We start from the raw sequence: 20879 nt of genomic DNA on the forward strand, positions 1-20879 counted from the left end.
TCCGGAGGCGATGGTTAAGAACCGGACTCCGCAGCCATGTTGCCGGCTTTAAACCCCAGCTGCAGGATTTGCTGTTTGATTTGAAAAAGTTACTGAAACTCTCCAGGCCTTTGTTTTCTTATCTGTGAAATGGGGCCAAAAAAAAAAAAAGCAACAACAAAAAACCAATTTCCACAAAAACCCAATTACCCAAACCTACATGATAGGTCTGTGGTCAAGATCAAATGATACACAGGTCCATAGATACAGAGAACAAACTGATGGTTGCCAAAGGGGCGGGGCTGGGGGGAGGGGAATAGAAAAGGGAGGGAACATTCTAGGTGGCCTGTAGTTTTTCAGTAGGGCTTAGAAAAATAATGTTAATGTCTGTCAGTTATATTGTACTTATTATGTGCCAGGGGGCAGTGTGTGGGGGGGAAATCAAATGATATAACCAGTGTAGAGCCTTTTGCAGATATCTGTCCTTTGTGGGTTATTTAAGCAGTGAAATATAGAAAGAGTTCACAAAATGGGTAGCAAATACATTCATATAAAATGCCGCAGAAAGTAGGGAACAGTTTTGGTTGTTGGAGGAGCAGCCTTGCGTGTGGTACTGCGCTTGTGTAGACCTCTCCGAGGCTGCCGGACAAACACTGCATTTCTGTAGGAGACGGTGGTTGTTAGGACCTGTCCCAGGCACAGCTGGGGCTTTGCCGGGTGTCTGTGTCCCAGTGGGGAGGCTGAGCGTGAGACGGCATGCTCACCCCCAGAGGGCAGTGTGGAGCAACGGAGCCGGCTCAGAGTCACCCAGGCCGTGTGGCCCGCTTGCTGTGTGCTCTTGGCAGGAGACATTTCCTCTCGGAGCTTCCGTTTCCTCGTCTGTCCAGTGATATCTCAGGCCCCGGGGGTCCCGAAGGCCGCTCCCACTTAAATATAAGTGACTCCATGGCCACATTGATTTGGAAAATCGGTATTGTATGGGAATAGGGTGAAGGTGCACAGGCGGAAACAGGAATCACAGCTTAGCAGGGCATCTGACCCGCTCCCAGGTTTCTGGGTCCAGAGGTGAGTTCAGGTCACCTCTTGGGATCGGGGTTCACTACCAGGATGCACAAGGAGGTGCAAACCCGCGGGACCTCCTTCAGCATTTCGTTAATGGAACATTGTTCTGGATACAACAGGGACAACCAGTTGGCAGTGTATCGTGCTGTGACCGCGGCTCCTGGTCTCTGCTTCCCGTTTTTCTTAGCCCCTCCCACTCTTCAGGGCTCTCATTCTCATTTGTGTGGCGTTCAGTTTCCCTCCAGAAACGATCTTTTCGCTGGCTTGTCACTCTCGACTCCCTGTCCGTATTGGAGGGTGCCTCCTGCCAGCCCTCCTTTTGGGACACTGGCCAGTCCTTTAACAGCTGCTCTACATCTGGACATTGCCCTCAAGTGCCAAGGGTTGCTTCACTCTCCTCGCCCACGCCACATCGGGCCGTATTCTCAGAGCGTCCCCAGCAGGGAGCAGGGAACATCCAGTCCCCTCCTTTGATTCAAAGGGCCACCTGTGTGAGCACAGGGGACTAAGACTGTCTCACGGCAGGTCCCGGAACGCAGCTGGGGCTCGAGTTGACTCAGTCTAGGCTAATGTCAGCCAATGGTGAGATAGGCTGTTAAAATAGCAAATGCATCCTTTAGTTTTTAAACAAATGTCAGATTACAAAACCAGCACGTGCTCCTTGTATGAAGTTAGGAAAAACAGAAAAATAGAAAGTGGGGAGAAAATGAGGCATATTTTCACAATCTCAGAACAATCCCTCTCAACGTATGGCGTGTTTTAATCCACGCCTTTTCTGATGTAGACTTTCTGATGAATTGTCCTCACATTTACACGTCCTGCATGCTGCTCCTATGCCTTTAACACTAAGGATGACACCGTAGGCATTTCCTCACATTATTAAAAATTTTATAGTTCTTAAACTTATTTTTATCAAGGTATAATTTACCTGCAGCAAAGCACACTTATCCTAGGCGTAGAGCTTGGGGGTTTTTGTTATGCTCGTGCTATGTAACAACCACCCAGACCGAGATGACAGGGAATAGCCCTGTCACCCCCAAAGGAGCCCTTGTGCCCCCCCAGGGATTCGAAGTTCTTGTCCTTTCACTCCATGTAAGTAGCATCACAGACTCTTGGCGCCCTTCATGTCTGGATTCTTTCATTCAACAGAACACCCCAGCTATATTCGACAGAGCCCTCTTGTCAGACAGCTGGGCTTGTCCCCTGGTTCATTAATACGGGCAGCATATTCCAAGTGTTGCTATCAGTGCTCTGATATCCCCGCCAAGGAAGAAGCTCCCAGTGTCCCGAAAGTCACCTTCACCAGGAGAGCCAGAGGCCCCATGGTCCTGGAATAAAAAAGAAGAAACCTTCTTCACCCCCAGACTTGTGCCACACTTTGTCACCTGTACGCCTCAGCAATGATGCTGGGGTCCTATGTCTCCTCTCCCATCACCCTCCACCTTCTGCCTCAGAAACCCATCAGAGCAAGCAGGGTTCGGAGGCTGCCATGCTGACCTCTCTATTCCTGCTGTCTCTGTCATCTAGACCTTTCCCAGGTTAGCCCCTTTCCTCAACCCGTGTTCCTCGTTCCTCACACCTTGTTATCAAACCGAGTGGACACTTGCGGACTGTCCACATCATCCCCTGGATAGATATGTCCTTGCCTCCCCCGGGAAGTCTACATTTTGGGTATTTTTTTTTTCTTCAAATCACTGCCCATACACGGGGCCAATGCAATCTTAGGTGCGGTAGCCGAAGTGTAATGTTCAGATGAAGGTCTATATAACAGGCTCACTGTGATCTTTAATGGGTCAGATCACACCTGCCACTCTCTCTTCAACTCTGTGCATAACAGGATATTATGTGGGACTTCTCCTGTCACCCCACAACCGGCAACTCGAACCTGAGGCCGAAGGCAGGAAGGTGTCAAGTACTCTGCAGTGTTAAAGAAAACCACTGACACCAGCTCACACACCTTCCCCAGGGCTCACGAGGGTGACAGGACCAGCCCTGTGCCCCGGTCACCATGTGAACTCCTCCCACTCCTGTCCCTGGAAGGGGACAACTGGGGGGCAGGAAGGGGTTGTAGAACTGGGTGGGGTTGATGGGGAGAAGTGTAGAGGAATCAGGCGAGGGGTCTCGAGGAAATTGTGTGAGGAATGGGGGCTGGTCAGAAGGAGAGGTGAGCACCATATTCCTGGGTGGGGCACCCACTGGGCAGCAGACCAGCCAAGCAGGGGAAGCGGGCATCGGACGGAGGCGACTGGTGGTGAAGGCGTGGCATGGCACTGAGGCAGCAAGGGCGTCCCAAGGCTGCGGGAGCACCAAGGGTCAAGTTCAGACCTACTCCCAAAGCAGCGAAATCTGAAGAAGTTTCCAACCCCAACCCCCCGCCACGCCCAGGGCCAGCCCTCCCGGCTCCCGGCTGCCTTTCAGAGGGCAGTTCACCGGCCAGGTGCCTCTCCTCTCATGGCGAATTTCCCCTCGGTGGCCCTGGGTGGCATTTGTTGCTGGTTAATCTCACCTGAGACCATTTCAATTTGTCAGAGAAATTTTAATGGGGGAAAGCACAAGTGGAAAGATGGGGTCATGAAGGCTTATTCCCAGGAGGCGTCTTGAGACATGCCCTGATGTCCCCTGCTGCTTTGTGTACCACAGACAAGGAGGATGGGGTGGGCTGTGTCAAGCCCCAACGCCACTAAAAGTCATCAAGATACCCACCCTGAAGAATGGTATCTTTCCTGACATCAGCTTGACTCAAAAAGCCCGCTCAAATGTCCTTCTCAGAACTAAGGAGACTTGAGGCGTCCACTTCTAGAAATAGAGATGGTTGGCACCTTTAAGACGCACTTTCTCCGGTGTTGATAAAGTCCTACTGTAGCTACTGTAACTATGATGCAGAACTGGTCGAGTGAGCCATCTTCTCCCCGGGGCTCTCAGAAAAACCTGACGTCCACCCTTGCTCTGTGCTCTGCAGAGCGCGTTGTGATTTACAAACACCCCGCTCCCTACTCTCCCCCATCTTTACTTGAGGACACAGGTGTAACACCCATTCTTACGTCCTTGACGCAGTCTGGCACCTGGTAGATGCCCAGGTGTGTTTATCACACTGAATGCCATGATAGAAAAACATGGCTGCAATTGCCAAATTTTATGCATGGAGCCTTTATATACCATATGTACTAGTTAGTTTCTGTGTTTCTTAGCAAACAACCCCTACAACTCAGGGGCTTAAAACACACCTCTTGCTCTGAGGACGCGTGGCTGCCATGTGGCTGGGGACCTTGCTGTGCTGTCTGTGTCTTCTCACTTGCTTGTCAGGACGCCCCGGGGGAAGGAGTCCGGGTCTGGAGGGGTCTGCCTGTGGCTGAGCGGGGACAGCTGGAGGCTCTGCCCAACCAGGGGGTGAGGCAGGTGTCACTTCTGCCCACTTCCCAGTGGTCGGGCCACCTGTGAACGGGGTGGGGGTGTCCCGCCCGTCGGGCACATGCCGGTCACACGGCAAGGACAGGCATGTGTAATCACTCGGGGGAAGGAGCGAAAAGTTGTGATAGTCGATCACACCACAGTCTCACAAAACAGGCAGTTTTAAAATTTTTATTCTATTGTGGTAAGAGTACTTGATATGAGCTCTACCCTCGTCACAGAATTTTGAATGTACAGTACAGTGTTGCTATGAATAGGCGCAATGTTGTCAAGTAGACATTTAGAACTGACTCATCTTGTATAACTGAAATTTTAGGCACGTTGATAAATGAGTGAAGAAAATGTGATATATACATAGAAATGGACTATTATTCAGCCTTAAAAAAGGAGAAAATACAACATGTGACAACACGGATGAACCCGGAGGACAGTACGCTAAGTGAAACAGGCAAGTCACAGAAGGACCAGTACTACCTGATTCCACTGTGATGAGATACTGGAAAGAGTCAAACTCACGGCTGACAAGGATGGAATGGTGGTTACCGGAGTTGTTGGAAGCAGGAATAAATGGGGGGAGGGGTGTCTGATCAACAGTTTTGTTTTTTTGTTTTTTTTAAAAACAATATAGTTATAGCATTGATTCATTTTCCAAGTCATAACATACACATTTCATCATCAAAACAAAACTGAACGCATTCATTGGGGTAATACAACACCGACGGGGAAGCATGCCCTCCTCCGTACACTTCTTGCTCAGACCTTCTCCAGCCGTGAAGCAGGGAAGTCGAACCACAGTAACTTCCAGCTTCTGCCCACCAGGTCCCCACAGCCCCGTGTTCCTTGCGTGCCTCAGGTCAGACATGCCCTGGGTAGCATGAATGCACGGTGTTCACTTGGTTCAACGCTGCCAGAAAGTGATCACCGTTTCCAGGCTCCCGGGACCTGGGGAAGTCTTCAAGGCCAAATACAGGTGAGAGACGGGGATAAGGGCCAGGACTTGCCGGGCAGAACGAACCAACCCTTTGCGTTCATCTTCCTCCGGGCTCAGCCACGCTCATCCCCCCTCCTCTCTGCACGCGAGCCGACCACACTCACCCTCTTTCTTTCCACCCACAACTGTCGCGTTGGGTACTTGATTAAAGAGACTGATAGACTCAGAGAGTGAGCGAAAACATGGGGAAGACCAGGAAAAGACTGTAAGGACAGGCAGCGTGATGTTTTCCAGGAACTGAGATGAGCTTGCTGCAGGGGCGAAGTCTCTGTATACTTACAGTTGTTCTGGAATATTCCCCAAGCACACATTGGCTGTACAAGGAGTGACACAAAGTCTGTCTTGGGACAAGCAACTCCAAGGTTCCTGGGCACTCGCTTGAGAGACGTGCAGGCATGCAGACTTCAACACACCCTAGAGACTTATCATATATCGATGGCTATCTCCCTTTAAAAATAACAAGCAACCTGCTGCTCAGTTACAAACCAGCCGAGACTTCCTGCTCCCCGGTGGAAGGGGTGTATGCTGAACTCACTCGATCAGCTGTCTCCCGGTAGAAAATGGGGCATTGTTTGCAGAGGTGTTTGGCGATGTGCTTTCGGAAAAACACAGAGAGGTACCGTCTGAACTTCTCCCCGACGAAGGCGTAGATGATGGGGTTGATGCAACAGTGCATCATCCCCAGGGTCTCGGTCACATGCGTGGCTTTGTCCAGTTGACCAGTGGCCTGACAGTTACTCAGGCCAAAGAACTCCTGGAAGGTGTTCAGGAGAAGGACGATGTTGTAGGGAGCCCAGAAGAGAAAGTAAATGATCATGATCGCGAAGATCAGCCTCACGGCCCTGTGCCTCTTCCTCTCGTTTCGGCACCGAAGCAGCGTCTTCAGGATGCCCGAGTAGCAGACGACCATGACCAGCAGCGGCAGGACCAGGCTCAAGATGGTCCTCATTATTGTATGGAAGTTCTTCCACCCTAAGGGGAAATAAGGGCCGCAGGAGCACACATAGCCTTCATTTTGGGATTTGGTGAAGATGATTCCCGGGAGGGAGGCGAACACGGCCACCACCCAGGTGGCCCCACTGGTCACCACCCCAAACGTGACCGTTCTGGCTTTTAAAGCAAACACAGCGTGGACGATCGCCAGGTACCTATCGATTGTCAAGAGGATGATGAAGAAGATCCCCCCAAAATAACCAATGTGATACATCCCCGTGAATACTTTACACATCGCGTTCCCGGAGACCCATCCGTTCGCGGTACAGTAAATCCACACCGGGAAAGTCAGAAGGAAGAGCAGGTCCGAGATGGCCAAGTTGAGCAGGTAGATGTCAGTCATGCTCTTCAGCTTTTTGCAGCTGATCAGGATGAGGACGACCAGCAGGTTGCCCACGAAACCGGAGAGGAACACCAGGGAGTAGAGCGGAGGCAGGAGCCTGGCTGCGATTTGTCCCACGTCCTCTTTATTGCAGGGTACACCGCCCTCATAGTCAAAATTGGTGGTGGGGTAATCATCATCCCCCTTGATGTTTGTGGTCAGCACAGAATGAGACGTGGACAGCGTGTTGGGGCTGAGCTGGGGTAACGTGTCATCGCCATCCATCCTCCTCTGACCTGCAAACAGAGAACAAGACGATAACGCACAACATAGCTGCTGCAATTCCTGGCCTTAAAAACACTCTTGCTTCTCCTCCCTTCTTAAGCACTGTCCAGACTTTGTCTTGGCTTTGCAGCCACCCCCTTGAATGCTTGCATGCTAGTTTATCACTTCCCTTTATTCCTAGTGGCAGAGGTCAGGCATCTTGCCAACTACCACTGGCCAGCACTCTTGGCCTTGCCAGAGAGCCCAACTCTCATTCTAAGGCGAACATACTAGACACTTGCTTTCTCCACCTCCTCTGCAGGTGACCTGTTCCTGGATGGTAATCTAGAAGGAGATGTTGTTACAGGGGCATCCTGTCTTACCACTTCTTATGACTTTTCTCCTTCCTTCCTTCCTTCCTTCCTTCCTTCCTTCCTTCCTTCCTTCCTTCCTTCCTTCCTTCCTTCCTTCCCTTTTTTCTTTTTTATTAAGTGGGGGGGGGGGGAGAGGCAGAGAGACAGACTCCTTCCTGCATGCACTCCGACCAGGATCCACCCAGTAAGCCCTTTACCGGGGCAATGCTCTGCCCATCTGGGGCTGCTGCTTCATTGCTCAGCAACCAAGCTCTTTTAGCACCTGAGGCGAGGCATGGAGCCGTCCTCAGTGCCCAGGGTCAACTTTGCTTGAGCCATTTGAGCCATGGCTGCAGGAAGGGGAGAGAGAGAGAGAAAGAGAGAGAGTAAGGGGAGGAGGGTGGAGAAGCAGATGATTGTTTCTTCCGTGTGCCCTGACTGAGAATCAAACCCAGGATTTCCATACACTGGGTTAACGCCCTGCCGCTGAGCCAACTGGCCAGGGCCATGATTTTTCTTCACTGGTGTCTCCTCCTGCTGCTCACACTGTGAGAGTCCTCAGGCACCATCCTTGGCTCTGACCTCTTTACCTTTTTCCTCTTCATTCTCACTCCAGAATTCTTCTTGAGTTGTGTCACCTAATCACGGGGTTCTAAGCCCCCTAAATGCTAATGCTTCCCAAAGCTCTGTCTTCCAGTCCCATCATTGAACTCCTACACTTCGAGTGGAATTTTCCATTGCTTACTGCATATCTCCCCTCGGATTTATTCATTTAGCCAGGATTTATCGGGCGCCTACTGGAAGCCATGCTCTGTCTGAAGCACTAAAGCCATGACAATGAGCAAAGCGGGTATCATACAGGCGCCTCAGTTCAGCTGACCTCACACTGAATGGCCCCAGAAACTTGCTTCAACCTGTGGCTTCCTTATCGTGGCTGTTGTCCTTTACTCCAGTACCCAAGAAGCAGAATTTGCCATTATCCAGACCCTGTTCACTTGAGAAGATTAGGAATCAGGTCTTGGGAGCCAAACAGACCTAGATTTAAATCCTGCCTCCAGTTTACAAGTGGTGTAATTTGGGACTAAAGTATTCGTGTATAAAATATTAACTCCGCTGAGCTGCCTCGAAGACTCCTGGGGACGGGGACTTCGTGCAGCCCCGGGTGGAGGACACAGTCTGTATTGTTACTAGGTGTCGCACGACCTTTTCCTCACAAATGCCTCCAAGCCTCATCCCCTCCGAACCTCGTTCAGCTGCCACTTCCTCGCCTTGTACGCATCTCTCTTTGGCTTTGTTGTGGCCTCCCCTTTGCTCGCCGCTTGCTCCTGGCCCCGCTCCCTTTCTCTTCTCTAAAACTGAAACTGGATCATGCCCCTCTCAGCCTAAAGCCTCCAGGAGCCCCACCATGCATCTATGATGGGACTTGAGAGGTCATGCCCAGGTTACTTACTCACTGTGCCTTTTCCCAGCTCACTTCTCAGTTTCATCTCGAATCCCTTCTCAAATCCCAGACCTTGTGCTCCGGACATAGCCATCTTCTCTCCACTCTTTCCAGACTCACCGTCTCCTTCATGCTGCCATGGTCTGGTGTATGCTTTTGCTCCTGCCTATGATGGCTGGTGAGCTCCTATTCACCCTCCACTACCCCCTGCTCAAATCCCCCTTCTCTGGGCAGCCTCCTCTTATCAAATCACTCTTATCATCGCATAACGCGGCGCATGCCTCTCAGTAAGCACCACACTCTCTTCTACACATTGTGCACAAGAACTATACCCTGTTTCTGTCTCCAGTTCTCATGATGATGGCACCTGACTGGCGGGGGCACCAATAAAAGTATGACATCTGGTATCGTTAGGCTCGATTCTCAAGAATTCATTTCTTCCGGTAGTGACTGTGAAGTTTTTTTTTTTTTAATCTATGTACACATCTTATCTTTCTATATATGTACACATGCTTTAATTTCTATTGTGACCGATACATTTCACAGGTCTGACATTTCACACCACTGAGCTCGATTCTTGAGATAGACAGCACCTAAACAAGACCTCTGACTGAGTTTGGGAAACAAATGTACCCACCTAAAGAATTGCGACTATAAGCATGAATCGAGTGCTTCTTAAGCTCCAGGTGCTATGAGAAATACTTTGCATACATGAATAAATTTATAATCGTTGCAACACATTTGTGAGATAACTCTGCATTTTACAAGTGAAGAAATGCAAGCGTGGATAGATTAAGTGACTTTTCCAAACTCACAAAATAAGTAATTGGCTGAGCTGGAATGGGGACCATGGGCTATTCAATTTCAAAGGCCCTGGGGCATTTCCATCTCCAGGCTCTGAGAGCAGAGGTGAGTATAGAAGAACAGGTAACAGATTTTCTAGGTATCCTTCCACGCCTCCGAATAATCCGCAGAGGATGCCCCACCCATGCATGTACAGGTCCCCAGCACATGGTGGCTACTGAGTAAACATCCATTGAAACAGTAAGTGACAGAGAACCAGCAGGCTGCAAGTGGTTGAGAAACAAGAGTGTTCCACTGTAGACTAGACGCCCAGGTAACCCAGTGGGAGACCTCATAAAAGTGAAGGTTTGGGGGATCCTAGCACACAACCCCTTAACTGCCGCAAGCTCTTCGGCAGTTCTGTTTAATCAGGGCGTCGTTTCCTCATTTGTATGGGAAAGTGTGGACTGGAGCCGCGGTACTCACGCTGGGCTTGGTATCACACAGGAAGCCTGCCAGTTAGAGATATACAGCCCAGAGCCTTCCTCTAATGATGCGGATTGGGGGGGAGGGGGCCCGAGGGGGCGAGCTGCCCCGACCCCTTTCTCCTGCGTTCCCTGCGCTTTGCTCTGTACCTGCTCTGGCCCCTCAAACGCCGGCGCCTCCTCTTCCTTCCCTCTCTCCTGTCCCTCCAGCTCACTTAGCTCCTACCACAGCGGACGCCCGGCGGGGTGGCTGAAACTCATCGGTCTAGGTGTCACTTTCAGGTGTCAGGACACGTCATCCAAATCAATGAAAAGCTGCCTTTCAGAGAAGAATTCCCTCCCTTCCGCCTCTGGGAATCTCCTCAGTGGAGGCAAGAGGCACGTTTTGGTTCAGAGCCTGGACTATCACATAGAGGGGCTGGGAGGGGAGAACATTCTGGGTCTGAAGGTCCAGCTCTGGGAAGCCCGTGGGAGTTGGGAGGGAGAGAGCGAGAGGAGCAGCAGCTGAAACAAACACCTGATCGCCCTCACTTTCTTTGTTCTTCTTTCTCCGCACAGTCTCTGCGAGCTCCTAAGACTGCTCCTGAGGGGTGGTCTCCCCTGCTTTGCACTTCCTCATCGTCATCAGGGTCTCTCTGGACACTTCTGGTGCGGACACCCCCCACCCCACCCCTCTCTCCCACCGTTCTTATCCCCAAGTCCCTGGGGTATGCAGACCCTCAGAGAGCTCCCAGTCCCTCAGCTGCAGAGTTGAGATGCTCTGAGCCTTTGATGCATAAAGTGATGAAAAAAAAAAAGCACCCATGACTCAACTCACCAACGGATGGCTTCTCCCGAGTGGCACTGGCTTGTCAGGCTTCTCAGCAACCGAACCAAGCAGTTCTGGAGGTGGGAACTTGGTGTGCAGAGAAGTAGGAAATAAAGTTTCCTGCAGAAGGAGAAGGCGGGGATATAAGAGTAAGGGTAAAGGTTTGAAAAAAAAGAAAAAAAAGAATGCTACAGTTCTTCTTTTCCAGCCAGGAACACTGTACGCTAGGTTGAGGTCTCCAGCACAGGATTAATTTTGAAATCTTGCTTATGCAACCTGGAGAGTGAGTCAGGCACACCCTGCACATCTGCTCCTCTAACGGCTCTGGGCTTCTTTATCTTGTGGGTCTCTATATCTAGAAATCTACTCTCATTTGCCAGTGACAATTTGCATGAAACAAGCACAACTGAACTTCATTTTCCAGAGGATAAATGTGGACAGAGCTGTTGGTGATGGTGGAGGAGATACAATGAGGGTTTGCGTGACAGTGTGCCCTGATTTCAGTGGCATCACAGATTTAGGATCAGGTTAGAAATGTCATTAAACAGAGGTTTTTAATGAAAGGGAATGATTAATGATCTTTTATGTCAGGGATGTCTTTAGTAAGAAGGGCCTCAGTTATTATAAGTCTTACTCCTCAGAAAGAAGGGTTGTATATTTGCTGATTTGGCCTTGGGTGATTGATGGGCACACTATGTAATAAACAGTTCAAATGTTTGCCTGAAACCTATGTGTTCTTGTGGACAAATGTCACCCCATTAAATTTAATCTTTAAAGAATAATTTGTTTTGTTTTTTTTTTCAGAAAAAGAACAAAGTGTTGTTGAAAGAAAACAGCACTGAGTTTCTGGGAACAGGGCGGAGTAGGAAGAACCGGGAATCTCTCTCCCCCACTCAGACAGCAATTTTACTGGGAGGATCAGACTGACTTAACTCTTTTGGAGCTCGTGGGTGTGTTGAAGGCTTCTAACTTTCAGGGGTAGGCTTGAATGACCGACTGCTGTTCAGTTTGGTCAATTTCAGCTGTAAGTACAATAGTAGCCACCCATCTTTCACATCCAGTCTTCAGGCAGCCTTGCCCAAGGTCCCGGAGCAGTTGGTACACAGCTTGCGGGAGCCAGGGTGGGCAAAAATTGAACCCTGTTCTCTAAATATCAGAGATCTGTGCTCTGATCACTGGTTACTGCTTCTGATCTCAGAGTTTCAGACAAAGAGGCAAGCAGCCATTGCTGTTGCATTTCCCCCCCCATTGCTGCAAACCCTTCCTCCTCTAGCTGAAGTGACTTTCAGGAGATTTAAAGAGCCAGTGCCCTTTATTTTTCTCTCTGTTTTCTTTTTTCCCTTTTGGGAGCCAACTATTAAACAGAAGAATATTTAAAAACAACTGCACTTCTGGGGAAAATTAGAAAGTGACTACATACACCCAGGGAAAGGCACCGGCTCAGAAAAGACCTGAGAAGACCTTATTTTCACACCTGAGGTGGATGGAGCCTTGGCACAGACATAGCTTATAAAAATTAAAAAATAAACAAAAAATGATCAAAGCCTGAAGAAGAGGGAAAATCTGATTTCCAGAGTTACCCTATTACTAGATTCAGATGTTCAGTTTTCAACAACAGCAACAACATTGCAAGGTACATAAAGGAACAGGGAAGTGTGGCCTATTCAAAGGGGGGAAAAAGGGAAAAAAATTTAAAAAACGGGTAAAAAAATAAATCAACAGAAACTGTTCCTGAAAAAGATCTGATGGCAAATTTAGTAAACAAGGACTAAAACAAACGGCTTAAAGATGCTCAAAGAACTAAAGGAAGATGTGGAGTCAAGAAAACTAGGCATGAACATCATGGAAATATTGATAAAATGGTAGACAACCTAAAAAGAAACCAAAAAGATATTCTGGAGCTGAAAAATATAAAAACTAAAATAAGAAATTTAGTATAGGGATTCAAAAGCAGATTTGATCATACAGAAGAAAGGCTCAACAAACTTGTAGATAGAATAATGGAAATTATTGAGTCTGAAGAACAGAAAGAAAGGTTGAAGAAAAGTGAACAGAGATGAGGAAATACACAGGAATCCAAGGAGAAAAGAGAGAGAATGAGACAAAGAGAATATCTGAAGGAATCATGGCTGAAAACTGCCCAAACCTGAAAAAAAAAGAAACGTGAATATAAACATTTGAGAAGCTCAATGAACTCCAAAAAAGATAAACTCAAAGAGGCTCACACTAAGACAAATTATAATCAGATTTTAAAGAGACAAAGACACACAGAAAACTTGAAGCCGCAACAGAGTAACCGCTCATTGCATAGAGTAGTTCCTCATTAAGATTAGCAGCATATTTTTCATCAGAATCTTGGAAGGCCAGAAGGCCATAGGTTGATATATTTAAAGTGCTAACAGAAAAAAAATTGTCAACTGAGAATCCTATATCTGGCAGAACTGTCCAAGAGTAAGAGAGAAATTAGGATATTCTTAGATAAACAAAAGCTGTGGAAACTTGTTACTTACTAGACCTGCCCTGAGAGAATGCTCAGGGTCATGAGGTACCCAGTGACTAGCAGCAAAATTGGGAGCTTTACGTCCTATGCTTCAAGGGTTATAGAGTAAACAATATCCCTGGAGTCCTGTTGAGAACTAGAGTTGAGAGTTAAAGGTTGAAGGACTCAGCCACTACTAGAATACTGTTGACACAGGAGAAAAGCAGGAATTGAAAGTATCCTAACTTTTGGCTCCCACTCTGATCTCCTGCCAGTGCCTGCAAGTGGCTGACCCCAACAGGCAGAGGGAGCAGTGGGGAGTCTAGGTGATGTAGCCCATAGACATTGCTTCCTGGGGCTCAGAGTGGATCTGGGGGAGAATGGCAAATAACCACACAACTACAGAGTCAATAAATTTGTCAATTTGTTTTCACCTGGTCCATGTAGATAGTTAGGAAATTTGGAGTCTGGGTAAGTGCATCTTAAAATTCTTTATATACATGAACAGAGTTAGGAAAGATGCTTTTTCTTAAGTTTGAGACCCCTGTGGCACAGGGTTCGCGGTCCCTGAAGTTCTCAGTCTGGAAGAGGAGGAGAGCCCTTTGAGCACTCTTGGGGGAAAGCACGTGACCAGCCTCCTATCTCTCGTGTGCCTGCTGACTGAGATGGGTCGCTTGCAAAGCAAGGTTGACTCAATTCTTTCATAAATCGATGGAAGAAAAATAGTTCATGCTTCCTGAATGAAGGGAAGATACAGACCTCTACCAGCCACAAGAAGTTTAAAATTCTTGTTTATTTGTATTTTGAAGGCCAGCAGCTGAGCTGGGGGGTTAGACCATTGAAGCTGAAAGTTAGGTTTGTTCTAAGAACCTCTTTGCTCCTCCATGGATGGCAATACTCAACTAAATGAAAACACAGGAGAGAGCATGGCTGAAGAGAATCGCTGTCTAAGCAAGAAGACAGGCAAGGTTTATCAACTATACGAGGGTACTTCCATGTCCCTTGTAACTTCTTATATGATGGATTTTTTTTTCAGTTGACACCTTCAGAAGATAAATTCTTGCTTTCTTTCTTTTTTTTTTCCAATACAGATGCTTTTGGTGATTGTGGTTTCTATGGTTTGCATGCTTCCTGTGACCTACTAAAATAGATGAGTGAGTTCTAGGATTTTACATCTTCAGTTTGGGTTAGAAACAATGATCTGGACGAATATGATGCCTATAGGAAAAGTACAGCTATGAAAAAGCATGCTTTCATAATAAAAATAATGCAAACCATCACCACTCTTTTTGTTGCATGTGACAAAATAACACAACAGTACATATAGTCACAGCAACAGAGCTCAGAAACTGCAAATGATTTTTGAAAAGGCAGTGTGAAGTAACAGAAGTCAGGTAGGATTCTCTCCGGCATCCTCCCAGTTTATCACCATCTCCAAGTGAACCCAAACCAGACAAGAATATGTAATGAAAAATACAAACAAAAATGGCATCAGCAATAGTCTTATAGCTTTATTAACTGAGAATGTTGAGGTAGCAGTCTGGAAGTTTCTATACCTTCAGGCCGTAAACTTTGGGGAAATAGAGGTCAAGTCAGGATTTTTAATACATTCACTTGCTGAAAAGCCTTCTCAAGTAAGGGTGTCGTTTGAACCCTGCAGTAGGAAGATAATCCTGTGTTCTTCTATAGCCCAGATGTTTTTAATTGCTCTGTGACTAGACTTAGATCTCAGTTTAGATGTCTCAGGAGTGACCTGTTCTGGGAAGGAAGCCTTGGCTGGGGTGGGTCAGGACAGAGTACTTGCCAGGCATTTTCAGGTAATCTCAGGACATGACAGTCGTGGCCTGGGGCTGTTCTGGGAAGGGAGAAGCTAGAATTCACTCTTACCACCATTATCTGCCATCCTCTCTCCTTCCCCTGCCCGAGGCAGGTGAGTAGGAGGAGGAAGGCGTGAGGACCAGCAGGATGCGGTTTCATGCATGGCACAGGGGCCATAGGCAGACACTTCTGACATCACGTACCATTTGCGTGTGGCTTCTGAGGTGTCCCAGAGGGGGGCACAATACTGTAGCCCACTGCAAGCAACCCACATAGTGCTCTTTTTTTGGGTACAGGTGTCATGGGGAGAAACCCAGGAAGCTGGCTGTGGCAAATTGTTCTTCCTAAACTGGTTCTTTCCCCACCACCAAGAATTTATGATTTCTGCAAAGCCAATAGTAGCTGGCCACATCTCCCACTAGCCAGATTTTAATTGGAGGACATAGCTGAGGCCACATCCCAGGTGGGCAACAGGAGATGGAAGATAGTGGAGGAGAATTTAACCACGTCTGGCTAGTGGGAGATGTGGCCAGCTACTATTGGCTTTGCAGAAATCATAAATTCTTGGTGGTGGGGAAAGAACCAGATTAGGAAGAACAATTCATTTGTACATGCAGATATATATTTTAAAATAATGCATGTTAAAAACAAAAGTCTGTTCTTTTATAAGACAACAAAGTTGACAAACCTCTACCTAAACTAAGAAAAAAGAAAAGACAAAAGTGACTAAAATCAGATAAAAATGGGGATATTACTACTGACTTTACAGAAATAAAGAAGATAAAAGAATACTATGAACAAGATCCACCTAAAAATTTAATAATGGATGAAATGGAAAATTCCTAGAAACACACAAATTACAAGAACCCACTCAAAAATAAATTTAAAATAGAAAAAAATTTGTAGAAAATAAAGAGATTGAATCAGAAACTAAAAACCTCCCAACAGAAAAACATCCAGGCCTCACTGGTGAGTGCCACCAAACATTTAAAGAAAAATGAATATCAACCCTTCTCAAACTCTTCCTAAAAATAGAAGAGGAGGGGAATATTTTCTAACTCATTCTCTGAAACCAGCATTACCTGAGAGCAAACCCAGACAAAGACACCACAGAGAACTACAGACCAATATTCCTTATAAATACAAATGCAAGACTCTCAGCAAAATGCTAGCAAACTGAACCTAACAGCACACTAAAAAGGATTAGACATAATGGCCAAGTGGGCTTTATCTAAAGAATGCAAGGGTGGTTCAGTATAAGAAAATCAACCATGTAACACACAACATTAAAAGAGCGAAGGACAGAAAAATATGATCATTTTGCTTGACACAGGAGGAGCATTGGACAAAATCCAACATCCTTTCATAACAAAAACACTCAAAAAATAGGAATGTGAGGAAATTTTCTTAGCATGATAAAGGACATTTGTGAAGCCCCACAGCTAACATCATACTTAATGATAAAAGACTAAAACCTTTTCAGAATCCTAAGATCAGGAATGAAATAAATATCTCCAGTTTCACCACTTTTTGTCAGCACTTTATTGGAAGTTTTGGCCAGAGCCAACAGGCAAGGCAAGAAAATAAATGACATCCAAATTAGAAAAGAAGAAGTAAAACTACCCCCATTCACCGATGACACGATCTTATAGATAGAAAACCCAAGAATCCATAAGAAATCTACTAGAACTAATAAATTTGGAAAAGTTGCAGAAAATAAACCAATGTACAAAAACTAGTTGTGGTTTTACGCACCAGCAAAGAAGGAATCTAAAAAGAAAATTAAGTAAACAATTCCATTCATAATAGCAAGGAAAGGAATTAAATAATAGGAATACATTAACCAAAGAGGTGAAAGACTTGTATACAAAACTATAAAATATAACCAAAAGAAATTCAAGAACACCTAAATAAATGGAAGAATAGTACATGTTCCTAAATTGGAAAACTTAGAATGGTTGAAATGGCAACATTTCCCAAAGCTATCTAAAGATTTAATGCAATCCCGATCAAAATTCCAATGGCCTTTTGCAGAAATAAAAAAGGGAATTTCCAGGGACCCTGAAGAGTCAAAACAGTCTTAAAAACAACAACTTCAGAGTACTTAAACTTCCTGATTTCCAAAACTTGCTACAAGTCTACAGTAATAAAAGCAGTGCAATGCTACCATTGGAAGAGGTATATAGATCAGTGGAATAGAATCGAGAGACCAGAAATAAACTCCAACATCTATTGCCAATTGATTTTCAACAAGGATGCCAAGACCATTGAATGGGGAAAGAATATTCTCTTCCACAAATAGTGATGGGACAACTGGATATCCACATAGAAAAGAATGAAGTTGGACCCTTACCTATACCACATACAAAAATTAACTCAGAACGGATCAGTGATGGAATGATAAGAGCTAAAACAATACAATTCTTTTTTTTTTATAATTTTTTTAAATTTATTTTTTATTTTTATTTATTCATTTTAGAGAAGAGGGAGGGAGAGAGAGAGAGAGAGAGAGAGGAGCAGAAAGCATCAACTCCCATATATGCCTTGACCAGACAAGTGCAGGGTTTTGAACCGGCAACCTCAGTGTTCCCAGGTTGAGGCTTTATCCACTGCACCACCAGAGGTCAGGCACAAAACAATACAATTCTTAGACAAAAATAAAGAAGTAAATCTTTAAGACCTTTGATTTGAAATGATTTCTTAGGTATGACACCAAAAGCATGATTAATACAGGAAAAGAAAAAGATAAATTGGACTTGATCAAAATTAAAGATCTTTATGCATTGAAAGATATTACCAATAAAGTGAAAAGGAAATATTTTTAAATCCTGTGACTGCTAAGGGTCTAGTATTCAAACATTGTAAAGAATGCCTAAATCTCCACATGTGAAGGAATTCTGTTGCTGGTGGGAATGTATAATGGTGCATCAGATGTGGAAACCAGTCCCACAGTTCCTTAGGAAAATGAAACAGAATCATCGTATGACCCTGCAATTCCAGTCCTACATATCTAGCCCCCAAAGCTGAGAACAGATAATCAAATTCTGCTACACTAGTGTACAGAACACTACAGTAGCCAGACGATGCAGACAACTCAAATGTTCATCAGTGGATGAATGGATAAACAAAGTTATTATTATCCATAAAAAGAAACAAAAGGCTGATACATGCTGCAATGTGGGTGAGCCCCCAAAACATCATGTTAAGGGAAGGAAAGGACATCAGAAGTTGCATATTGTGTGGCTCTGTACGGAATACCCAGATTAAGTAAATCTGTAGAGTCAGAAAGCAACCTGGTGGTTGGTGGGGTTGGGGGAGGGAAGAACGGGGAGTGACAGCTTAATGGATACAGGGTGTTATTTTGGGGTGATGAAATGTTTGAAAGTTGATCGAGGTGGTGGTTGCAGAACATCGTGAAAGTCCATCTCCCCCATTTCCCTCGATTTATAGGTTTGCTTTTGTTGTTATTGTTTGTATGGCATTGAAGTCATACCATACGTGTATGTATAATTTTGTACCTTTTAGTCTTTCCACTAAACAGAATAAATTTTTTTCCATGTTTCAAATTCTTCATAAACACAATTTTAATGGCTGCACACTGGTTAAATGATAAAATAGTTTATTTATTTATTTATTCATTCAACAAATGAATATGCCGAGACTGAACCAGTTTAGGCCACTCAATGGGCATAAAAAGTTAAATAAAATATATCTAGACATTTATTAAATTCTTATAGGCTCTGTTCTAGTGCTTCACACATAATGAATACACTCAATCTTTAAAACAACTCTATGAGCTCAATACTATTATTAGGCCCAATTTTTGAAAGAGAAACCCAAGCACAAAGAGACTCGGAGTTTCTCCTGAGGTCAATTCAGTGCTGAGCCAAGCTGGCTCTACCCATCACTCTTACCACGGCACAGAGCATTCCAGGCAGAGAGAGCCGCACAGGTGAAGGTCGGAAAATAGAAAAGGGCTAGTCAGAAAAACTATGTGTGAGTTAAAAAAGTTTTTTTTTGTGTGTAAATTTAAATATACAGAAGGATTCAAATAATAATGACAGAATGCCTGTGTACTTACTGCCCAACTTTAGCAATGATATTTTTGCCATATTCACTCTATTTTTAAGAAGCAAACATTTGGAGCTACAATGGAAATGACCTGCGGACCTACCCCTGGTCCCCATTCATCTTTCTCATCCTTTTGCCTTCCCAGTGTCAACGCTGTTCTGAATTGAATGTTCATCCTTCTCATGCATGATTTACTTATTTTTGCTATATTGGTAGTATTGTTTTATAATAAGTGTTTTAAAATAAGAAGTGATATACTGCTTGTGTCATCTGTAACTTTATGATTTAAATATTTATCTCACTTGTATTATTGTCTTTTGGGGGCAAATTATTAAAAGTAGGAGCACTATCTCAAATAATATGTTCACCTAAAGTGGAGAAGCCCAGTAATCAGACCATGGTTGCGGTGGTCCTGGTTGCAGAAGGTTTTCATCTGGTGAAATGAAACACCAACTACCTCATGCAATTTTTCAAAGCATAAATATACCACACTTAAAAAATATTTTCTCTTGCTGATGGAGATATTGAATTGATTTCAGTTTTTCACTGTTTAAACAATGCAACAACAAAGCCTCTTTAGATATTGAGCAGAATTTCTCTAGACTCTATGCCTAGAAATGCCATTGTAGTCATTGGGGATGAGGCTAAACTGCTAGGTTGGTTCATGGAAGTCATGGATGACCTTGAACGATAACTTCAAGACCTTTCAGGTCCTGAGGAAGAAAAGAATAGTTTTAATCCCCAAACTGCCTTAAATGAGTTGGTGTTTTGATAAGGTAGATCTGATGGATGGGGGTAGTAGATATTCAGACCAGAGAAACCTACATGGTGGCTGAGCGGGGAGGCCATTACAAGAGGATCTGGCGGGAAGTAATTGAAGAGAAGGTGATGGAGCGGAAAGGACCTGTGACTGCCGAGGAGAGAGCTGGCGGGGAAAGGGATGGCATGGTCTGTGCGTCATCAGCTGGGAGTGGCAGTGACGACATTTGGTTCAGAACTTTGGTTCTTATTCATTTGCCACACCAGCTTGATCAGTCTTCAAATTAGGGATGTGTAGAGCCTCGCTATTCAGTGTGGTCCACAGACTGACAGCATCAACATCACCTGGGAGCGTGTTAGAAAACCATTGGTTTATAGAGAAAGAGGTTTCTATAGTAGACGGGGCACTAGATATGCAGTGGAGAACATGGCTTATGGGTCCAGTGCTGCCCCCTAATGATCTGGGTGACCAAGTACAATCCATGCAGACTTCCTGGGCAGGCAGGCTCTGGAGACAGTCGGCATACATTTGGATTCCAGCTCTTCCGGCCCACCTGGTGAGGTCATATGTGGGCCTCAGATTATGGGGGCTCCTAGTATTATTTCTTTATCTGTACAATGACACATAGACCTGGCAGTCTATGCTTTTATGAATGCTCTGAAAAGTTACCCTGTTGACACCATTTTGTCTAGAGCTGATAAGTGCTAAGTTTTATCTAAGAGTACCTTGGGGGTAACTATGCTGATTTTCAAAGCAGAGGACTTAGTTACAGTTTTGGCCCTTTTCTCTCGAGACCTGCCAACCCAGCAATCAGTTACCCTCCTTGAACCTCACCTTGGAAGTCATAAAATAGTTCCATCAG

General features: G+C 45.5%; 1 protein-coding gene across 1 annotated transcript; it reads right to left on the reverse strand.

Annotated features, from left to right (window-relative positions):
* Positions 1-4606: 4606 nt before the first annotated feature.
* On the reverse strand, positions 4607-11197 carry CCR2 (C-C motif chemokine receptor 2). Its single transcript, XM_066245499.1, has 2 exons — positions 10899-11197; positions 4607-7051 (listed from the first exon to the last, which is right to left on the reverse strand). Exon 2 carries the CDS (start codon positions 7038-7040, stop codon positions 5919-5921), a length of 1122 nt encoding a protein of 373 aa, XP_066101596.1. The 5' UTR covers positions 7041-7051; positions 10899-11197; the 3' UTR covers positions 4607-5918.
* Between the last annotated feature and the right edge of the window lie 9682 nt (positions 11198-20879).

Source organism: Saccopteryx bilineata, chromosome 10, assembly GCF_036850765.1.
Source record: "Saccopteryx bilineata isolate mSacBil1 chromosome 10, mSacBil1_pri_phased_curated, whole genome shotgun sequence".
NCBI lineage: Eukaryota > Metazoa > Chordata > Mammalia > Chiroptera > Emballonuridae > Saccopteryx > Saccopteryx bilineata.